Source organism: Sceloporus undulatus, chromosome 6 (assembly GCF_019175285.1).
Source record: "Sceloporus undulatus isolate JIND9_A2432 ecotype Alabama chromosome 6, SceUnd_v1.1, whole genome shotgun sequence".
Lineage (NCBI taxonomy): Eukaryota > Metazoa > Chordata > Lepidosauria > Squamata > Phrynosomatidae > Sceloporus > Sceloporus undulatus.
Genome location: NC_056527.1, coordinates 53513241 through 53530317, shown reverse-complemented (window position 1 = coordinate 53530317; position 17077 = coordinate 53513241). Strand labels below are relative to the sequence as shown.

At 39.6% G+C, this 17077-nt stretch overlaps 1 protein-coding gene across 1 annotated transcript; it reads left to right on the top strand.

The window, feature by feature from the left end:
- The first annotated feature begins 10 nt into the window (after positions 1 to 10).
- On the top strand, positions 11 to 14541 carry EAF1 (ELL associated factor 1). Its single transcript, XM_042471130.1, has 6 exons — positions 11 to 144; positions 7151 to 7245; positions 9096 to 9232; positions 10042 to 10208; positions 11507 to 11728; positions 12439 to 14541. The coding sequence occupies exons 1-6, from the start codon at positions 42 to 44 to the stop codon at positions 12483 to 12485; spliced, it is 771 nt and encodes a 256-aa protein (XP_042327064.1). The 5' UTR covers positions 11 to 41; the 3' UTR covers positions 12486 to 14541.
- The last annotated feature ends 2536 nt before the right edge of the window (positions 14542 to 17077 follow it).

Here is a 17077-nt window from a genome sequence, read left to right as displayed (position 1 = left end):
GGTGTTTATCGCCCTCCTCGTCGTCGTCGTCTCTGTCAGCCATGAACGGAGCGGCGAACCCGCTGCTGGACAAGGAGCAGCACCCGCTGCAGCTCGGGGAGAGCTTCGAGAGGCACCCCAAGGCCTCCTTCCACACCATCCGCTGTGAGTGTTGCTGCTGCTGCTGCTGCTGTTGTTGTGTGCCTCCAATTCCTGATGGCCAGCCCCAAAGGCCAGCCCTGCAGTTGGGTGTCTTTATTTGCCCTGGCCTCCCTCTGAGGCTGAGAGAGTGTGACTCTTGCCCAAGGCCTCTCAGGGGGGTTCCAGCCCTAAGGCAGGAGAGAGTTCTTGGAGCACCTTCGAGACTGGCTGAAAGGCAGCATAAGCTTTCCTAGGCTTCAGTCTACCAAGTCCTCAGATGCCTCTGAGATGTAATGCACCTGAGGAAGGAGACAGTCTACAAAAGCTCATGCTGCTACCATTTTCCTTCTTTCAGTCAGTCTCAAAGGTGCAACATACAGCGGTCCCCAAACTGTGCCCTTTAAGAGATTGTGGACGTCAGCTCCCAGGATCCTCAGCCATGTTGGCCGATACTGTGGGATTCTGGGAGTTGGAGTCCAAAATTCCCTTAAAGGTGTCTGATCTTTGTACCTCTCTCCATATTGATTCAGATTAACATGGCTATATCTTTGAATTGTTTCCTACATGGGGTCATTTACAATGCACTTTGGCACCACTTGAACTGCCATGGCTCCATTTTGGTTTTGGGTTTTTTTCCTTGCCATTTTTATGAGGCGACAACGCACTGCACACTCTTAAAGCGCTGCTGTTTCGCTTTAACTGCTCTGGCTACTTCCTCCTGTTGCATTCTGGGATTTGCAGTTTAAAGAGGAGCATTTAGAATTCTCAGCCAACAGCTCTTAGGCCTCACTGGACTACAAGCCCCACAATGCAACAGGATGCAGCCAGAGCAGTCAAAGTAGTGTAGCAGCACTGTAAGAGTGTACTGCAATACACACTGCAGAAATAATCTAGTTTGAGGTCGCTTCAACTGCCCTGGCTCAATGCTATGGAATTCTGGGCATTCCTTCGTCGTTAGAGAGAGCTCTGGTGCCACCATACCATTCCCAGGATTCCATAGCACTGAGTCAAGGCAGTTAAAGAGGGCTCAAACTAGATTATTTCTGCAGTGTGTTTTGGTCTTAAAATTACACATCCCAGGGTTCCATAGCACAGCACTTAAAATGGTATCAGACTGCGTTATATCTACAGTGTAGATTCACCCCAACGTCCAACGCTTAAACTGCTACACTACGCTGGTTTCTGGACAGGCAGGCGACTCAAAAGCAGACCTTCTTGCCCTGGGTCTACAGAGGCTACTTACTGTATCACTGCCTTTCATTTGAACCCTCAAATGTGTTTCAGTGCATTTAAATTTGAGCATCTCTGTGAATGTGGCACAGTGGTTTGAGTGTTGGACTAGGACTCTGGAGACCAGGGTTTGATAACTTACTTGGCCATGGAGGATATCACACAGGACGGAGGGCTCTCAATTTCGAAAGAGAAGATAGCGAGGTCAATTCAAAAATTCACGCAAGTACGTGATTACTTATCATACCTTAAATTTGCTGTAATGGCCTCCTCGAACGCAACCCAGATTCTGTGTGAAGTAAGCCATCACATTGGCGGGTTCTTAATTCCGAATTGGCATCCTTGCGGATGCTCAGTGAGACTCCAGATGACTGGAGCATGACATATTTAGGAACCAAGGAACCCCACAATTTACAAAAGAGGTTGGAGGGGGGATGGGAAGAATGGTTGAAAGAACATGCGCTATTCATGTTAAAACAAGCATATATTCACTCTTGTCACATTAAAACGTGAATATAATAGTTATCCAATAGCTCCCGGTCCATGTCTTTTAATTAGCAGTCAGCAGCCACCCCCCCCCCTCAGCAATGCTGAAGGACAAGCAGAAACAAAATTGAAGCAGAATTGCAGCGAGGCTTCATGGCAAACCCCTCTTCCGTATTGGCGGGGGGGAGGGGGGAACCAGGACCAAAGGAGACATGCACATCACACCAAACAACAGCAAAGTTGCCTAGGAATAGGGTTTGTGATTTTGCTAGTTCACCAAATTTACTTAAGTGTGGATTGACACATGATTGCATTCAGAGTGCGTTTGGACTGCCAGCAATCGCGTGTGGTAACCTTTCACGCAATAACATGAGTATGCATGATTGCGGTTCAGGATGACACTGGATTATACTTCCAATTTCAGTCGTGTGATATCCTTCCATGAAACCCACTGGGCAAGTCACACTCACTCAGCCTTAGAGGAAGGCAAGGGCAAACCTCCTCTGGATAAATCTTGTGAAGAAAACCACATGATAGGTTTGCCTTAGGGTCACCATAAACTGCTTGAAGACACACAATACATGCACATCTCTGTATTTTGGATTGCCAGTGCACATTCGCTTGGGAATAAGCACTGTTAAATTTGTTGGGGTTTGGTTGGGGGCAAAGATGCATGCAGTAGTTTACAAAGAAGTAGCTGTGTTAGTCTCTTGCAGCATAAAAAGAAGGGGGTAGTAAAGGAATATAGCAGCACCTTTAAAACTAACTGGTTTTTATTTTAGCCTGAGCTTTCATGGATGTTGTTTACTGCCCTTGAGTCAACCCCAACTCATAGTGATTTTGTGGATGAAACATCTTTAACACCCCCTATCATCCACTGCTCTGCTCAGATCTTGCATATTCAGGGATGTGACCTCCATGATTGAGTCCAGCCATCCGGCATGTGGTCTTCCTTTTTTTTAATGCTGCTTTCTTTCATTCCTAGCATTATGTGTTTTCTAAAGAGCCATGCCTTCTCATGATGTGGCCAAAGTTTGACAGCTTCATTTCCCAGCAGACAGGTTGTTGTTAACTGCCTTGGAATCAGGCCAATTCATGGCGATCCTGTGGATGAGACATCTTTAACACTCCCTGTCCTCCACCGCTCTGCTAGTCCTACAGACTCACACCCGTGTCCTCACTAATTGAGTCTATCCATCTGGTGTGCAATCTTCCTCTCTTTCTGCTGCCTTCCACCTTTCATAGCATTATTGTCTTTTCTAATGAGCCATGCTTTCTCATGATGTGACCAAAATACAGCAACCTAAATTTAATCATCTAGGCTACTAGGGGTATATATCATGCTGGTATGGCTCACTCTTCCAGCACTACACCTCAAATGAGTTGATTTCTTTCTGTTGAGTTTCCTCACTGTCCAGCTCTCACATCTGTACATGGTGATGGGGAATAAATACCATAGCTTGGATGTTTCTAACTTTAGTGCACAATTGTATATCTTTACTCTTTAGGATCTTGTCTAGTTCTGTCATGGCTGCCCTTCCCATAGTCTTCTTATTTCTTGATTGCAGTCTCCATTGTGATTAATGTTCAATTCAAGGTGTGGGAAATCTTTTTACTCTTTCAATTTCCTCATTGTCTAGGTTGAATTTATGTAGATCCTACTTGGTCTTTTTTTTACGTTTAGCAAAAAGCCTGGCTTTGAGCTTTCTTCTTTGGCCTTCCTTAGTAATTGTTCCAAGTCTATGATGTTTTTGACTAGTAGTATGGTGTCATCTGCAAATCTTAAGATTGTTGATGTTCCTTCCTCCTCTCTTCCCTCCTCCTTCTTCTGAGTCTAAACCTGTTCTTTGTATGGTATTTTCTGCAAAGAAGTTGAACAAGTAGGTAGGTGAGGCCCCTCCCTCTTCAACTGTCATCTCGGCCTCAGAGGGAGCCATCAGGCAGACCCAGCAACATCGGGACTGCCTGGAGGAAGAGGCCCCTCCCTCTTCAACTGTCATCTCGGCCTCAGAGGGAGCCATCAGGCAGATCTAGCCTGAAGAAGAAGAGCCCTCCCTCCGGTCCATCTGCCTTGGTCCAGGCCTCAGAGGGAGAGAAGAATGCTGGACCTGATTCCCTCCCCCCTCACCATTCCCTTCTCCTTTTGTGTCGTGTCTTTTAGATTGTAAGCCTGTGGGCAGGGAATTTGTCTGTTATCCCTTCTATTGTAAACCGCTCGGATTCCCAGTGATTGGGCGGTATATAAATAAAACCTATTATTATTATTATTATTATTACCTGACCCCTTTGCCTGTTGGGAACCATTTTGTTTCTCCATATTCTGTTCTAATAGTAGCCTCTTATCCTAAGTACAGATCTTTCATCAAGACTATCAAATGTAGTGGCACTCCCATGTCTTTTAAGAATGTTCCATAACTTTTGCAATCTCTGCAGTCAATAGCTTTCCTATAGAGACTATACAGCACATGCTGATTTTCTCCTGGAATGCCTTTAAAATGAACTGTTTTTTATTTGAGCCTGAGCTTTTGTGCATACAAACCCATTTCTTCACATATTACTCTGTGCTGCATCTGAAGAAGTGGGTTTATAGTCATGAAAGTTCAGTCTAAAATAAAAACCAGTTTGTCTTAAAGGTACTTATAGTTTAAGGGCTCTAAAGGGTAGAGAAACTAAAACCATCTTAGTTCTTTTTGATTTCTTGAGAGATTTATCTTCTCTTTTACTGGCCCTCCTAGAACTGAGCCTGTAACAGCTTCATAACAAAATACTTAGGCGGTGCAGCCTTTCCTGTTGTGCTGGTAAAGCTTCTCTTTTTAACCCTCTGGGTGGGTTGGGCTGCTGTTCAAACCTCAGGAGCAGGGCTACTAAATAGCTGCCAATCCCCTTATTCCCATTACAACCTGGATTGCCAGTGCTGGATGGGAAAGTCAGCAGTTTATGAAAGCATGGCTATGTTATTAGATTGCAACAGCAAAAGCAAAACAATTTTCTCTTGTTGTGAAGCTAAACAGGCCCATCTGGTAATTGCTGCAGATCAAACTGCTATTGAAAGAGTAGCGAGAGAAGTCAACTAAGAAAATGACTTAGTCTGACTGTCCTGTTCATGTTCTTATGAAGCACATTCTTATTGAGCAGATCCCACTTCTGCATCCTTCAAAGTAAAAGGCTGATCTCCAGTGTTGCCAATTACCCTCAAAGATATTCCCCTATTGGTTCCCTGGAATCCCCCCAAATTACCTGGAAGGGGGCAGGACTTCTGGGATAGGGGGCCACAAGGCAATATGGGAAGGCCTCAATGGGGCTGGACTTCCAGGATGAGGAAGGTATGTTTGGGCGGGAATTTCAAAATCCCCAGGAAAGTCAAAGAGAATTTTGAATACCTAAATTATTCAAAATCCCCTGAAACTCCCCAGAAATTTTGAAAACATGGAAATTTAACGGAATGAGATTAAATTCCCCGGATTCTGGAGAAATCCCCCGAAATCGGCAACACTGCTGATCTCTTTCCTCCTTTACCTCACTGGATTAGCATCCAATAAGCTGCAGGTAATTTTTCCAAAGAAAGGACATTTTGAACTGCTGCCTCTCAAGCAGAACAAGCAACGTGCTTTACTCTTCTGTGTGTGTACCCATTCCTGAGATGTTAACAGTATGCTGCAGACATCAGCCCATGCTAATGCTTATGTTTAAAAAAATGCATAATGTTTAAAAAAAATTGTGTGGAGCAAGCTGTTGTTAAAGGCAGAACAACAAGTTAGGCCTGCCTCTTTCATCTAAGCCAGCAACCTACCTGGAGTTGTTAAACATTTAGTAACCGGGGCTCCTTTCACACTACAGAATTATAGCACTACAATTCCACCGTAACTGACATGGTTCCCACTGTATGGAATTTGCAGACGTTGATCATGATGGTGTGATCACATTAATACATATCCTGCCCTTCTTACAATAATGAGATAGGGCAATTTAATATATTTTAAAACAATAAAGATTTCAAAACTATACATACACTTCAATAAAAATATCAACATAAAAACTATTTAAAAGATAGTTAAAACTATTTAGAAAGTTAAAAACATTAAAATTCATTAAAATACTATGGCAACCATAAAACATCAGAGCACATCATTAAAATACCATCCTATTCAGTTTCAAGAAGCCTGGTGGCATGAGAATGTTTGAATTTGCTTGGTGGAAGTTTAGAAAGAGACATTTAGGTGGAATCCACACTGCAGAAATAATCCAGTTTGACACTGCTTTAACTGCTGTGGCTCAGTGCTGTGGAATTATGGGAACTGTAGATTTGTGAGATATTTAGCCTTTTCTGTTAAAGAGTTCTGGTGCCACAACAAACTACAATTCCCAGAATCGCATAGCACTGAGCCATGGCACTTTAAGTGGTGTCGAATTGGATTATTTCCACACTGTAGATGCAGCCTTAGAATTCTTAGCCAGAGAGCTGAAGTGCCTCCCCAATGGACAAGCCCCAGGATTTCATAAGATGGAAACATGGCAGTTAAAGTAGAACCAAAGTCCTGTAATTGTACAGTGTGAGTGGGTCCAGGGTCACAACCTTGCTCTTTTATAGCAAAAACTGTCCTGACAGCAAGCTCTTGACAGTTCTCTCTACCTCTAAAACAGGGCTGGGTTACTTGTGGTCCTTCTGATGTCAGACCACAGTGCCTGTTATTCCTCAGCACTGACAGTGCAGGTTATGACAGGTGGATGTTGTGGCACAGCAATATTGGGAGGAATACAGATTTTCACCCTGCCCTAAAATAATCCAGAATGGCAACTGGGATAGCTGTGGACCAAGCTAACTGGAATTTGGACATAAAACATGAAGCAGACTGCTATTCAGCTGCCTGGCCTTCAACAAACAGTTGCTTGACCAAAGTGAGGAGGTAGGATTACACACACACAAAGCTAATAAACTCACAAAAGGCAGGACCAAGTAGAAAACATTTCATAATATTTTTAACAAAATGCCCATCAACTACCACTTTGTAAGCTACTTTTGAAATTAGGGTTGTTGTTTTTTAAAAAAAATGTTGTAATTTGAGGAGCAGCAGTAGGGGAATTTGTGGATTGAGGCCAATGAATGGGAAAAAATAAAAGACCTTTCACTATAGAAAAGATTCTGATATCATAAATGATTTTTTAAACTTCAGTAACTTCTATTTATATCCTTTGAAGTGAACCATCCTAAAAGATCTGCTGTAGAGTAATAGCTAAAAGTGGGATAAATATGTCCCAGATGGATAACAAATGGGAAAGCCAAGGTATGATTATAACCAGTTCTTGTCCTCTCTAGATGATTTTAAACCAGCATCAATAGACACATCTTGTGAGGGGGAGCTTCAAGTCGGTAAAGGAGATGAAGTTACAATTACATTGCCACATATCCCAGTAAGTTTACTGTATGTTAAAATGGGGTTTTCCCCAGGAGTTATGCTGTTCATGTCATTTGATTAGGACTTTTAATCTGTAACCAAAAAGAGCATTGTATGTTTTATAAGAGCTGAGAACACTTTGTAACTAGTAGGACTCATTTAATTGGCGATAACCAGATTTACCTGTTCTGTGCCTTGTTCTGTGCCTTATTCTGTAGGGCCAGTAATAATACAGCCTGTGCAATTTCTGAGTAAATAGCTATTTTAAGATTTTGTTTTTCTTCCTGGCAAAATTTTTAATACAAGTTATGGGCCATTTCTTTTATTTTAAATGCTAGGAAAATTTCAAATATGCTCCTGAAATTCACCTTTGAAGAGATAGATAGATAGATAGATAGATGGATGAATTATTAAATATCATTCAGGATAGATTTTCCTATCAGTATGGTTTATAACAATCAAGAAAGCATAACAGTAAGAGTATTAAAAATGACATTAAAATATTAAAGCATAAGAGTACACAAACTGAGTTTTATAGTGTGCATGTGTACACACACACATATGCCTTCAAGTCACCAATCGACTTAAAATGACCCAATTAATTTTATAGGGTTTTCTTAGGCAAGGGATACTCAGAGGTGGCTTTGCCTTCCTCTGAAATATAGCCTATCTATCTATAGCACCTGGTATTCCTTGGCAGTTTCCCATCAAAGTACTAATTTACTTTGACATAAATCTGCCTAGTTCCCTTTGGAAGCAAACACTGTTACTGAATATAAATGGATACTTTAATTGTGTACTGTATGTTGTAAGTAGAACAAAAGACACATTCACACACAAGCATACCTATTTGTAGTTGGTATTTGCCTTCAAATTATGTTCCGATTCAGGGCAACCGTAAGTCAGACCTGTTTTATGGTTACCAAGGCAAAATTTATTTATTACTTACTTACCTACAGTAAGATCAACACAAAGTAATAAATAATTACAAAATTTTAAAATATTAAAGTATATTAAATTGTTTCTAAATTTAAAAAAGGTTATAACAGTATTGAATAATACATATAACCATAAAACATGTGCAGTTTGGCTCAAAGGCTTAAGAAAAAAGCAGGTTTTGTTCAGAGAGGGTTTGCCTTTGCCTTCCTCTTAGACTGAGAGAGAGTGTCTTGCCCCACAATACCCAACACACTAGTCGCACTATCTGAGATAGGCTCTCTACATTAGTAACATTAAAGAAAAAGTGGTTAAATAGGCAGATGTTATTTTTACATCAAGAAAAATAAACTTCTGAAATGCTGTTTAATTGCTGCATTAGAACTGAAAATATTGTGTTGTGTCGAGATATAGGGACAAAACAAACCAGGCAGTAAGAACCAGCTTCCCAGCGGCATGGAGTTGTGCTGTTTAGATAGTGCACGCCCCTAGGCCACTGGAAAGCCACATGACTGACCGCACATGCAGCGGCTTCACAGCATTTACACGGCGTAGCATTTACATGCATGGCACCGCAGAAAACGCAGAAAAGCCACCATGGTGTGTGGTTGCCAGAGTGCCGATCCAGCAATCAAAGGGGTGGTGTGATGCCGCTGCTTCAGAGCCATCTGATTTGCCCCTTAGTCATGATTTACATAGAGCTTTGAAATCAATGGGATTTGAGTTAATTGTGACTAAGTTAAGTCTGTCGATTTCACTGAGTCTGCTCTAAGTGTGTCTAAGTCTTGATCCAAACCATAAACAGGAAACCTATTAAAATAAAATTGTTGCCTTGGAAATGAGAGATTAAATTTGGAATTAAAACAGTTTCATGTGAACATCCATGGTTGTCTAGATTTAAATGTAATCTGTGCTTTTCTCAAATGTTAGGGTTCTACTCCTCCAATGACTGTGTTCAAAGGAAATAAAAGGCCATACCAAAAGGACTGTGTGCTTATTATCAATCATGATACTGGGGAATATGTGCTTGAAAAGCTAAGCAGCAGCATTCAAGTCAAGAAGACAAGGTAAAAATGACTTTCACAAGCATAAAGGGTCTCCTGATAGCTGCAGAAACAGCACAGGATAAAGCATTTCTGAGACTGAACTGTTTCTGATTGCAGGGAGCAGACTTGTGAGCAGGATACATGTAACTCCCTTGAATTCTTGAACGTATTCAGAAGAGTAACAGAAAGGGGTGCAATTTTCATTGATCTCCCATCCCCATGTGGCTGAAAACTCTGCCCCTCCTCATTGTACTAAGGGAATACTGTAGTCTTATCAGTGGAGGGACTTCAGTATATTCTACCTTGCATGTTTACATACTAGTTTGTTTTAAACAGACAAACAAAATTGATACTGTGACTTACTAACATACTGAAGAGAACACTGAACTTTTTCCTGGAATGCTAGCATTCCAAATGTGGAAAGTCTTTGATATATAGGTGTATAAATACATCATCTATCACCTCCAGTATTAAGTGGTACAGTCTAGGCAGGGGTGTACTTCGTGCTATTTTTACTGGTTTGAATTTGAATTTGGGTAGCTTTTAGAAATTATAGGGGGAATGACTTGGGTAGTGTTTTTGCATTTTCAAGGACCATGGATTTCATTGTGCAACATGACTAAATGCCTCATTCTCATTTGCTCATTAAATCAGTGATACACTTATATGTATTGTGCATCCATATTTTTAATATAATTCTGATTCAGAATATTGAACTTTAGAGAAATTTTGGAAAGGCTGAAAGAGTATCAGGAAAGAGAGGAATTAGAAGTAAGATATTGTAGTGTGTTTGTGGTATAATTTTCTGTATTTAAAATACTTTGTTGTAGAGCTGAAGGCAGCAGTAAAATCCAAGCACGAATAGAGCAACAATCTGCCCGAGCTTCACAACCTTCCACTCAGTTCAGGGCTCCCACAAAGCCAGCAGCTGGTCCCAAAACCTCCCCATTGAAAGACAATCCTTCACCGGAGCCTCAGCTGGATGACATTAAGCGAGGTACGGAAATCATGATCCTTTCAATTTTTTATTTCGTAACTTTATTTATTATATTTTTATATATTATACATTAAGAAAGCCACCTGAGCATTTTGGGGGGGGGGGGAAGTACATGCAAGCATCTCATCAAAATTACCAAAGGGATCTTGTAGCCCCTTTGAGGTTAACTGTGTGAAAGAAGTTGTGGCATAACCTTTCGTACACGTGGTTTATTTCCTCAGATACTTTCAGATGCATGGCTGTCTCTCTGAATCCAAATATAGTCACTTCTCCTTTCTCGTGCATTTGGGATACACATTCTTGATTACTCATGGAAGGGCGACCTCTATTATGTTCAATGGGGCGCGCCCCTGCACGCTCACAAGGGCATATCCCATTCAAGCCTATGTGGCTTGAATATGTGCAAGTCTCCGTTTTTGCAAGGGCGTCCAAAACAGATCACCCGCGAAAACAGAGGGTTGACTGTATAGTGTCAAGCAACAAGCATTGATTAAAAAATAGTATCAGAACAAATAGCAGGAACCAGCATAACCTCAATATAAAACTTAGTTGACTATAAATACTTTTCTGTGGACCCTTTCACACTACACAGTTGTGGACCCTTTCACACTACACTACAAAGTTGGCCCTGCTTATCTATGAATTCTGCATCCATGGATTCAACCAATCACAGTTCAAAAATATTCACCCCACAAAAGTTCCAAAAAGCAAACCTTAATTTTGCTGTTTTATATAAGGGATACCATTTTAGTATGTCATTGAATATAATGGGACTTGAGCAGTTGGTGCAGTGGTTAAATGCCTGTACTGTAGCCACTCACTCACAAACCACAAGGTTGTGAGTTCAATACCAGCTGGGGACTTCAGGTTGACTCAGTCTGGCATCCTTCCGTAGCTCCCTAAAATGAGTACCCAGCTTGTTGGGGGCTTACACTTTGTAAACTGTTTAGTACATTGGGAAGCGTATGGAAATACACTTGCTATTCCTAAGGAAAGCTTGTTCACTTTTATTCGAACTTAAGAGACAGAGTATATGTGTATATGTATGTAATCATTTGCTTGCAGAGGCACACCCAATGGGCAATCCCCCAGCCCAGTTTTTTGGCTTCTTGTTTCCCACATCCTCAAATTTTTGTACCGTTATGCCTGATGAAACAGTCTGGAGAACTTGAAACCTCCCAAAGGTATTATTCAGCTCTGTATTCTGATACTGTGAAGACATTCATGACTTGCAAACGTATACATCCTCTGGAGGTCTGTTAACTTATTGATTTTTTACAAATGTCCTTTCATTCTAGAGCTAAGAGCTGAGGTCGAAATTATTGAGCAGATGAGTAGCAGTAGTGGCAGTTCCTCAGATTCGGAAAGCTCCTCTGGGAGTGATGATGAAAGCTCTACCAGTGGTGGAGATGAGGCTGCACACCCTTCCCCTTCTCAGCAGTGCCACAACAGGAACTCTGTTGCTAACGGTACTGCTACCGGCCGGCCACAAGGAAGCAATCAGCTCATGAACACCCTTAGTAAGTTTTTCCTCCTTCTCAGCTACCTGTCCTGGGGCATAAATTTTTTAAAAGGGTCAAAGTACACAACATTCTCAGCTGACATGAATTTTTAAAATGAGAAGTGGCTTTGGGAGAAGGGAGTTTGGAACCAAGAAGAGCAGTGGCGATGCAGAGCTCCACCCATTCTTCTGCACATTATTTTCTTTCTGAATTCTCATCTCCTAAAGGCTTTATCTCTTACATAGTTTGTATGTATTTTTGTTTAAGGTGTACTTAGTCATAATTGGATGGGTTGGTGTGTTATCTTGTCATGCATGCATCTACATATGGGGGTGGGGGTGGAGATTGCTGTTCTAATGAAAACATTGCTGGTGCTGTGGGTCCTTTCTCCATCTTCTTTGTGTTTCTTTGACCTTCTTTTTTATCAGAATTCTATTGATTTGGGTAATAAATACAAAGGTAAGCTACTGCCAATTAGCTTTAAAACATTTGTCATTTTCAATTTCCAGTATGATATTTTCAGTCTTGCTAGGTAAAAATGGGACGAGCATGGATTTGCTTTGAGGAGCTGTTACCAGGGACTATAAGCACAATGAAAATTTTATGCATTTTAAGTCCAGTAAATAAACAGCAACAAAGCTATAAGTTGACAAGGGCTTTGTAGACCCTCCCATCCAAGAGTTGAACACAGAAAACAATGTAACTTTCTTTTCTTTTTTTAAATGCAGGAAATGACTTGCAGTTGAGTGAATCTGGGAGCGACAGCGATGATTAAAATGAGGTTTCTCCTTTCCTGCTGCAAAGATGCAGATTTACCAAGCAGTAAGAATGACACTTAAGTGGAAGCCGGTTTGGGACACAGCTGTACAAACATGTGACTTGGGGATGGTCCAAAGACAACAAATGATCCTGAAGCAAGGCTTATTTTGTGTTAATTCTGTCTGTAAATTGTGTATGTTGTGTATATTCTGAAGTTTTTAAACAGATGTGAATATACTATCTGATACAGTGATCTATGTTCCTTACATGCTAATACTACATAAAGCTTAAATAATAATTGTGGTGTAATCTAATAGGACTCTTGCTTTTAGGAATGGTTTGGTGCCCTGGCAGTTTTTAAAGCAAAAGTTGTCTGTGGCCTAAATGTATGCCAGGTTTACCATTTTGAAAACCAAATAAGAAATGGAGTGCAGATTTTTGAAAGGAGGGCATCAGACTAAGATATAACATTACATTTGGGTTTCTTGAGATTAAGGCAGATACATGGATTGTCTTTGGTGAGTAAGAACTGCATCCAAGCAAGGAACCATAGTAAACTGGAAGAGTCAGCTTTTCTTTTTGCCTTCTGGGTTTTTGATGTGCCCCTAAGTGGCTGACAGAGGTATGTGTAGGGGGGGCACACTGTTAGATCTTCTCATAGACCTTTATGAATGTACAGAACTTAGAAGACTAATACAAAACTTTACTGTTGGCGAGACCTCATACAGTGAAGAATGTTTTCTTTTAAATGATAGTTTAACTGAAAAGTGTAAAAAAAACCCTCCCTTTATTACTTCTGTGTAAAAAAATCTGTATGCTGCCAAGTATGAATGTTCATGTTTGCTTCCTCTATGCATGGTGCACCCCATATTCATTGGGACATCATATTTGCCCGAGCTCATGATGAAACAGATATGTGCACATGATAGTAAATACGTGGAGGACCCAAATTTCAACAGATAGAAGTAATATCTTTCTTGGAAATGTATCTTGTTTTCTTAACATTTGGTGAAGATGGCATGAGAATGTTGAGGCTTATATCTTCTCAAACTGAGAAACAACTGTTTCCCTATATGGAGTCCCAGTAATCAATTTTTACCTGTCAAGTTTATCAGTAGAGGACACAACTCTTAATGGGTTATTTTGGTATATCTTGCAGCATGCATATAGCATGCAGGAATATTACCTTGACAACAGTATAGTAGTTGAAATAAAAAGCAGAAAGTGAATGTGGAAACCTCAAACCAGCCAAAAGCTCATTTAGCAAAAGGAGAGAAGATTGGTAAATATCTATATCTATATATATATATATATATATATATATGAGAAAAATCAATATTCACCTGGTACCTAAAACTATGAACCTATTGACTAACTGGCATTTGTGCTGCTTCAGAGGTCAAAAAACAGATTTTGTTTCCTGTCTGGTTTTTCAAAAATGTTTCCCCTCAACCCAGGTGTTTAATAACTCTGACAATTTTTGATGTTTTATAGAACAGGTTTTCCATACCATTATCTGTATGTATTATATGTGTTTTAAAGGCCTCTCTGTGTTAAATGTAATCTAGCATTTTATTTTGTTTTTAATTTTGACAGGCAGATATGTATACATTTTGTGTTCTTGAGAGAGACTAGAAACTCTTAACACGTTATAAAACTAATTTTCTAGATTAATCTGATTTATATTGCTACAATTATGTACAATTTTACATGTGGTTAATGGACAAAAATCTTTAGAGTTGTGTATAAGATAATGTTTTCCAAGATGTGTACCTAAATGAGATTGACTGATCAGAGAGCTTGTAAATAAATATTTTAAAAATTGATAGGCATTCTAGCAGTCCCATGAAACCTCAGCTGTATACGGTCAAGGATCTTCTCCCATCTCATTACATATGTACGGCATATGTATTCAAGGATTTAAATTGATTAGTCCTGTTTAACAGGCTGCCTGTAGAACATGTGGCCTAATAACTTTGCTTTAATTATCCCTTAGTCTATCAGACAGGGAAAACAGAAATTATTTCTACTTTTAATTAAATAAAGGTGCCTTAGCTGTATATGAATTTAAACAAAGATCTATGTTTTCTTTTGTGGTTCTGTCAATTTGATACAACAGCTCCAGCCTCTAAATACCTGTGGAAAAGGCCTGATGCATACTTTGGTGTCAAGATATAGCTAGCTGTTACGCAGATGAAGCTACAATACTACTGTGGCACTTGATAGAAAGTCTCTTATGTATGCTCCTGTCTTACATAGGCCTGCCTTTCTTGTTCCTTTCTTTTTGACAAGGAATAGGTGTGCCTCGTCATGAGAATTGGTAGGCTGATGGAGCAATCCCCATATACTCAGTGTTAGTATAGATGTGGGTAAGAGAGAGTCAAAGGAATGTTACTTTTTTGGATTACAGAACCCCTGGCATGGGGATTCTTTAAATTGTAATCCAAAACCTTGGCCAAAATTGGGTGAGCTTTAAGAGCCAAATGGGGTAGAGTTTAGACAACTGTACTCCTCTTAGCTCATGTAGAAACTGGTGTAGCTTAAACAGATGTAAAACATTCATGTAAGACATTTGAGTGCTACACCATTTTGAATTTTAGGATGGTTTGCTCAGAAATGTTCCACACCATAAAGTGAATGAAATTACATACATACCAAATATGGTTCATATGCTTGGCTTTCTATCTTTTTAACATATTTGAAAGAAGAAAACCCAAATCTTTTGTTTAATGTTGCATTCCTAATTCTGAACCTTCCTCAGCATATAGATGGCATTGCACAAATTTAGAATTAGGAACTGAATGTAGAATTCAGCACGTGGGAGAATCTTGCTTTGTTTGTAATCAGATTTCCAAGCCTTATGCAAGCCTTATTGGATGAAATCTCTGCAATGATGCAGCACAGGTTTTCAGTGGTGAAAGGACAAGCCTTTTGCATCTGATACAGTGATTGTTCCTCCTCATGACTACTAGCAGAAAATAAATATAGTAATATAATTATGGCTATAATCTTCTCTACACTCAGTTTAACAGAGTTTACTTCAGTGTGAGCCTATATGGATTATGCTGCAAATGGTCTGTACACAACAACCTGAAGACATGTATTTGGTCCAAAAGCTGAAGAAAGACTGAAGCATGTATGAAGTTTGTATGGCATATTCCTTGTGCAATGGAGCTTTCATATTTGATATTTTCCTAAAAGGTTGTGCTTTGTTCAGGTCTCATGCCACTTGACATAAAAAGCAATGGTACTAGATTGTACCAACTGAAGACCTATTTCAAGCATTAAAGTAGTAAAAGTAGGACTAAGACAAAACTCAAATGTATAATATGCTATTTTTGATGCCTCATTAGTCTAAGCATATGTACGTTTACACTTATGTAAATTGTATATATACATATACTGAGCTTGTAAATTTTGTAGTTTTTTTCTTTCTCACATTTTATTTAAATAAAAAAATTAATATCAACAAATGCTAGTTGTGTTCTTTATTCCTCATTTTTTTTTCTCCTAGTTCATCCTAAATTTGGTCTCACCCATTGCTTAGTGTTAATTACCCAACAAGATCCACTACTTTATTCTGCACATGATTAACTTTTGGAGTTCACTGCCCCAAGATGTGTTTAGGGCCATTGGCTTGGAAATCTTTTTAAAGAGGGCATTACCAAAATGTCCTGAGTCATACTTGTAAACAAAACTATACACACATACATCTAACAAAACTGAGAAAGAGAGATCTTTTGCAAACGTGTATTTTGACAAAGGTGAATACAAGTCTCTGTCATAGATAGAATAAATGATAAAAGTTTTATTTTGCCAAACAATGTAATCAATGCATTTAGAACCATTATAAAAATATATTAAAAGAAAAACTAACTGGGGAAATAATGATACTTTGTAAATAACTTACATATATATCAGACTGTTGAGAAGTTAAATTTGATTCTAACTTGTGTGTATCTGTCTTTAAGTTGCCTGTCAACTTAGGGCAACCGCATGAAACTCATAGGGTTTCCTTAGGCAAGGAATCCTCAGAGGTGGTTTTGCCAGTTCCTTCTGAAATATAGCTTACAGCACCTGGTATTCATTGGTAGTCTTCCATCCAAGTACTAACCAGGGCTGACCCTGCTTAGTTTCCAAGATCAGATGGGATCTGGAGCCGTTAGAGTATTTATCCCAACGTACGTCTTCCAAATTACTAAATCTAACAAAAAAGCACTCATGGTAGTCTATACAGATAATGATCCAGTATTTTGATACAGTGAGGAACAAAACAAAACAAGAGAGGGGGGTTATTGATGTAGGCAGGCCATTCCTCCTTCTGGCCATATGGTATTGGGAGACATTTTACAGCATTTTAAAGTCCAGGAGATAAAGTTTAAATTTCTTTAGTAACACAAAAAAAGTACTGTACTTCCTTTCAGATCCAGGATACCCAATAAAGATATCACTGTTTTGTGTATTTTGGATGATTATGTACTTTGCTTTATGGCCAACATAGCTATCTCTAGATATATTTCCTAGAGCTGAGAAAAATTAACTATTTGGAGTACATCTTCCATATCTCACAGCCAACATGGCCAATAGTAAAGAGGTTTTTACAATTTA